This window comes from Schistosoma mansoni, chromosome 6 (genome assembly GCF_000237925.1).
Source record: "Schistosoma mansoni strain Puerto Rico chromosome 6, complete genome".
NCBI classification, from domain to species: Eukaryota; Metazoa; Platyhelminthes; class Trematoda; order Strigeidida; family Schistosomatidae; genus Schistosoma; species Schistosoma mansoni.
Window position 1 is genome coordinate 1,026,522 of NC_031500.1, and position 6,164 is coordinate 1,032,685.

General features: G+C 36.6%; 1 protein-coding gene across 1 annotated transcript; it reads right to left on the bottom strand.

Annotated features, from left to right (window-relative positions):
• Positions 1-206: 206 nt before the first annotated feature.
• Smp_074390 (putative eukaryotic translation initiation factor 4e-binding protein) lies at positions 207-4,390 on the bottom strand. Its single transcript, XM_018797881.1, has 3 exons — positions 4,266-4,390; positions 2,352-2,605; positions 207-389 (listed from the first exon to the last, which is right to left on the bottom strand). The coding sequence occupies exons 1-3, from the start codon at positions 4,343-4,345 to the stop codon at positions 358-360; spliced, it is 366 nt and encodes a 121-aa protein (XP_018652879.1). The 5' UTR covers positions 4,346-4,390; the 3' UTR covers positions 207-357.
• Positions 4,391-6,164: the final 1,774 nt, after the last annotated feature.

The window sequence follows — 6,164 nt, forward strand, 5'->3', positions numbered from 1 at the left end:
AGTGAGCAGGACTTCCCTTGCAGAGGCTATATTACGCATGGCCATGTGGGAGTATTTCGAGAGGGAGAGCGGACTCTCCCCACTCTCGGCCATAACAGGGCATTTGGGGGCCCTAAAGGATAGTCCAAAACTTAAGTCTGCTGAACAAAATTACGTATGGTATCGCTTAGTTAAAGTCAAACACTCATGTGAAGAACACGTAATATAAGGTGCAAAAGAGATATGTATTTATTTACTTGTTTTTCAGGTTGGTTGAAAACATAACAAAAATAATAACAATAATGGATCGTAAACGGAAGAATAGAGAATATCTGAATTACAAATGTTTATAAACGTCATTTACTAAGGTTTATTTCCTCAAACATCCATTTCAAATGGTGCATCTTCGCCTGAAATAATTAAAAACAGTCATGATAATAAGTTAATTGCACTGTAAAACAGGACAGAGTTATGAAAAGAAACAGACGAAGGACAATAAAGTTGTGCCTCAACTATTTATAATCTAAGTAATTATATAAACAAATCTTATAAGCTGTGCTCGTCACAGACTGATACCAGTTGGGGTACTCTATTGAACAACAGGGACGAATAAACAGCTCTTTCATCCTTGTTTAGAACTCCCCAGTAGTGTGCATCCATAATCCCGACAGGAATCGAACGCAAAACCTTCAAATCTTGCAACGAATGATTGACCACTAAAACAGTTATATCAGAGTCCAATGACACAATTCCACACCCTCAATCAATTTGCGATATAAAGAGACGACTATTAGCTGTCATTGATGACAACCGTCTCTCTCAAAACATCCGAACTCCATCAGTTACGACAAATACGAACTACGAGTTAAACGAGCCTAAATGTGATACCTTTAGATAAGATACTTTGGGTGTTAAAATGTATATTAACGTATTCGATTTAGCCAAGAATGGGATAACTATTAATGTTATATAGTCGAAGTAGATTATTCAGTAAGAAAAGCTGATAACAATTCAACGCAGATCAGTTTTTGAGTCAAACTGAAAAGAGTGAAATTTTGTCTACATGCACAACCGGAAATATTTTTAGAATGTTTATTCTAAATTACGGTAGATTTTCTCTAATTGTGTTTCAAAAGCTTAGTATAAGGAGCAAATTGATTGAGCATGCCACTTAATCTACTTGGGAGTTTTATCAGGTATGGGAAGGAAGTGACTAACAAGATCTCGTTTACTAAACTCATGATGCATAAAGAGAAAATACGTTGAACTATCTGCCAATCGATCAAAGGATATATACTGGGAAATAATCTATTCTGAATAATTATAAGCGTAAAACATGCTTTTCAAAGACAGAACACATGAGTACATTTATGGTGTTTAGTTATACTACGTGAAAGCAAGGCTAGGCAATAATCATGAAGTGAAAATATTACATCGGTTGCAAATTTCCACTGAGTGAAGCGATTTAAATATATATCTCACATGGTCACTTAAGATCTGCCGCGACATGCAATGCTAGTTACTCTGCGTAAGTGACCAAAATGCTACGGAGGATGAAACTGACTGATGACATTATTCCATACACCCAGTCACTTTTATTACAAACCTTGTTGGAAAGTGGAAACTTTCGCGTCGGGGTTTGCAAGTTACTCTTAGGTTGTGGATGAATGGTTCATGATGTAGTCCTATTTAATCTCCCCATAAAATCTTGGGTCTATGATTTTTCGACTTTGTTTATTTGTTTGGATTGCAATATCTCTTTAGTTACTGAAATAATCATCCTTAATTATTCGGTTTATATTCTCTCAATGTTATTACTCTATGGGCTGTTGCGATTTGGATTGTGCGTGGAACACTTGAAAATAAATAGTACGTCTAGAAATGTTCCGAACATCTCTACTCTCTCTGTCCTGTGTACAAAACTATAAACTTGCTATTTTTAATAGAACATTCTGCTAAAACAGAGACATCATCCGCACACTTCCAAAATTATTTGATTTACCTAATACACTTGATTCATCTTCATTTGTGGCAGCTCAAACATACGGATTTCCAAGATCGATGAAGACAAAGTAAAATATTAAACTATAGGTAGAAGACCTATTGACATGAGTAAGTAAAAGCCTAAGTATGCGGCAATCATTATCATCACTGCGTAGCCCAAACTGCGGAAAGGGGTTAGGTGCATGAAACCAAGAATCCACCTCTACATTATAATGGATCTTAACCTAAATAGAATTAATGGATGGCATAGATTAACTGTTTATTGGGTGATAATCTTAAGAACACTCTGCAGTGTTGCTATTAGTACTACACAATCAAATTTGAAAAATCCAGTATTAATAAAATTATACATCGACAACAAATGTTACCTTTGCTAAGTTTGCTATGATCATTTGATGTTGACTCAGACACATTTAGAGAATCTTTCACCTTGTGACCATTACACGGATGAATTGTTTTGTCATTATGCAAGCTGGAAGGAGTTAACTCTGGTAAGTATATCATGTCAGATGGAGGGGTTTGAGCAATTGGTGAGTTGCGACAGCTGAGAATAAAATCGCGTTCATATATTATACGAGTGCCACCCGGAGTAGTACTGAACAAAGTTCCACCGGGAGTTGTACTATGTAAAAATATATATATATATGAAAGATAGTTAAACGGATATGGAGTAAAACAAATATGTTAAAATGAGTAAATAGTCTCGACTACTGAATAGTTCATTGACTAAATTTGAACAATAATCTTACCAAATAAAGTTATTTGACTAAGATCATGATCAATCTAAAGAATAAACACAAAAGCTTATGTTCTTTATTGGTTCCATGTACGACCACGTTGTAATGAAACCCAATTTGGACCTCAGACATACGTACTTAAAGCAAACCTACATCGACTTACGTTACCAGATCACATCATAACAGAAACGTTAAATTATCAAAACGAATACTAGAATAGTGGGAGTGATATCACTGATGATAGAAACGATTAGTGGTAGACAATTTGGTTTAAGAATTCAAAAAATAAAGTGTATAAAAATAATCTTGAAACTCAAAACTTGAGGGCAGATGTTTGACAGACGTACAGGAATATATGTATGCTAATTTAAGTTCCGACATCACATCAGCATTGTGAGAATAAACAGTAACAGTATTATTGGTAGTAGAAAAAACTAGGCAGGTAGGACAAATAGGACTAACATTGTTTTTATTCAGTATTATAAGTACTAAGTGCATACATATGATAGTTTATTTATAGTCCGAGAAACTAAGGACAGTTAAACCACGATCGTTTGATAACCGAACTTCATGAACAGCTACAATTCATTTAAGTAGATTATTACTCACACAACTACGTTTTTTGACTGATTTGCCACAAGAAAATTTTGTCCAACTGCTGAAAAAGAGGTGAATATTTTAGGAAAAAAAGGTGGTTCTCACGCCTGCATAATAAGATGGAAATCATAGACTTGTTTAGTGAGTTAATGGCAAATTTTTTCTATCGCATACGCAGAACGTAACTTTGAGCTTGATGAAAGCCTTACAAGAAGCGAACATAAGAATGTTAGTTAAGTGAACGTACGCAGGGATTGTTACTTTATATTGAGACTTGATAGATAGAAAAACTGTCAACAAACATGGCCTCGTCTGGAAATTTTCACTGTCTGAGATGTAAGAGTGGTGTTTTTCATTGAAATGTTGGGGGGAGGGAATTAGGAATAAACTTGAATATATTAGGATGTTTCCCAGGAAACAATAAAATCTCAATCTGCTAAACGAGACAAAATAGGTTACTTCGAATCAATACATTTACCATAGCCATACTTTAGGACGGCTAGTTTGAGGTGGTAAAATCAAACAAATGATGGGTTTAAAGTTGGAAGCTTGTAAGGAAATGTATGTAAAGCATACAATACAACTGAACATGTAAGAAAGATCTTTCATTAACTCTTTGCCAAATCATTTACTATCGCGGAAAAATCAACATAGTAAGTTATACCTATCTACATCCGAAAGAAATCCTCTGAATGAAGACTAAGTGAAATACCAATTCTTAAACCTTCGAAGCGTTTAGGGATTAAGGTTATCTCCTATGAGCTCAGGTTATATTTCTTGGTCACAGAAATAGGATAGGCTTAAAGACAGTCAATGAGCATTTATATATTTGCAATGTTTGAACCTCCTTTACATTAATATCCAACGTTAAACGACAATAAAAGGTGGTATAATTTTTTAATGTGAAATCGGGCAATTAATGGAATAATGAAGTCACATAATAAATACCCATGGTTAGATGGTATTTGAGATAAGTCCTTAACAGTAACTCTCTTCACTGGAATTGGTTCCGTTGGTTGACGTTCCATGCCACCAATTAACGTGTTAATTTGTTGGTAGCTCCGTAAACATCAAGGGCAGTGTGCGTTCAATAGCCAATATCTTTATAATGAGCTGGAGTTCAAGTGATTTAAGGGGTTTTGGACGGAATAAAAGAAGCTTTTGCTTACCATTCTTCCGTATCTAGTATCAGTGGATTACCAATACCTCCAGGTAGATACCTAGGTACATTATCGATAAAATTGGAAAAAGAAATAAAAGTTGGTAAATCATTGTAAGATACTGTCCTTGGTCCTTAAGGATATGTCAAGTCTTCTCTCAAAGAACTTCTGCGAAGTAGCTTGAACTAGCTCAGCCGGTAGCGAATTTTGGCATTTGATCGCTCTGAAGGAGTAGAAGGTTTGTCTACAGTCCGTTCTTCTGTGTTGTGTCTTCAATTTCTAGGTGCTACCCCTAAGATTTGTGTTTAAGGAAATGTCCGGAAGTATTTAAGGTGCTGTAGGCCATTCGGAGGTCACCTTCAAGACGCCTGTACTCTAATGGGTAAAGGTTTAGTGATTGCAGGCGCTCTTAATAAGGCTTAAATTTGAGTTCACGAACTGATTTCGTGACTCACCGTCGGATACATTCCAGAGTGTCCTTGTCCTTTTGGAGTGTGGGAGGAAATACTATGTTCACGTACTGTAAGTGAAGTTGGATAAAACTGTTGAAGATTATGTGAAAAGTTCTTTCGTCGAACTGGCCGAAAATGCGCTCCGATGTTACCAATTCAGGGTTTACTCGAAAGGCATTTTTGTCACAGTCAGCGTAAGACTTCAAACTGTGGGTAACAACACCCCTAGATCTTTCTAATTTGAGACGTCTCTAGAGAGTAGTTGCCTAAGTTGTAGCTGTAGTCTGAAAGATGTCTCAGATGGACTACTTCACACTTTGAAGTGTTAAGGGTAAGTCAGCTTTCATCTGCCCAACTTTGAAGTCGAGTCAGATCCTTCTGAAGTGCCAATTTATACTCTTACTTGTGTACCTCTCCTCAAAGTTTCACATCATCAGCGAGAAGTAACAAAATCTGTCGATACCTGCTGCGAACGATCGTTTACATAAATCAAGAAAAGAAGAGTTCCTACTGCTGAACCCTGTGGGACCCCCACTAGGACATTTCATAGCCTGAGACAAACTGAAATCAACCCTGACCTTAAAATGTCGATTTTTTAGATATGAAGTGAGCCAGTCAATTAGAGGTGATTTGATACTTAATTGTTTGAGTTTATTGATAAGACATATATAGTTGAATTTATCAAAGGCTTTTGAGAAATCAAGGTAAATGACGTCAATTTTCCCCTTGCGATCAAGGATGGTTGTCCATCTGTCCACCACAGTCAGCAGGTTCGTCATGCAGGGGTGAACTTATCTCAGACCGTGCCGTTGGGGTAAAAAGATGTTTATGAATAATAAATAATCGTGTATACCATCACATATCAGGGACTCCATGATTTTTGAGGGTATAGAGAGTAGTGCTACCGGTCGGTAGCTTGGAGGTTCACTGCGTCGACCTCTTTTGAAAATTGCTGTTATGTGAGCCAGCTTCCGATTTTCTGATAATAAGCCTCAGCTTAAAAATTCGAGAATATCAAGCTAAGTGTTGCTGCTAAGATTGAGGCTTGTTCCCTTAGTAAAAGCGAATGAACCATATTCGGACTAAGGGAAGTGCCTTTTTCTAGGTGCTGCAGTTTCCGGTACACTAAGTCAGCGGTTATGAAAGTCCTGTTGACTTGCAAATGGAGCCTTCATCAGTATAGTTAGTATGGATCGGTTGAAATGTCTGAGAGTACTGTTCAGCCAGAAGGTAAG

Coding starts and splice junctions, on each gene's coding strand:
- Smp_074390 (XM_018797881.1), bottom strand. CDS start 4,345: ATGGAACGTCAACCAACGGAACCAATTCCAGTGAAGAGAGTTACTGTT. Junction 2,606..4,265: donor CAAATACCATCTAACCATGG/GTATTTATTATG, acceptor ATTTTTACATAG/TACAACTCCCGGTGGAACTT. Junction 390..2,351: donor TCATAGCAAACTTAGCAAAG/GTAACATTTGTT, acceptor TAATTATTTCAG/GCGAAGATGCACCATTTGAA.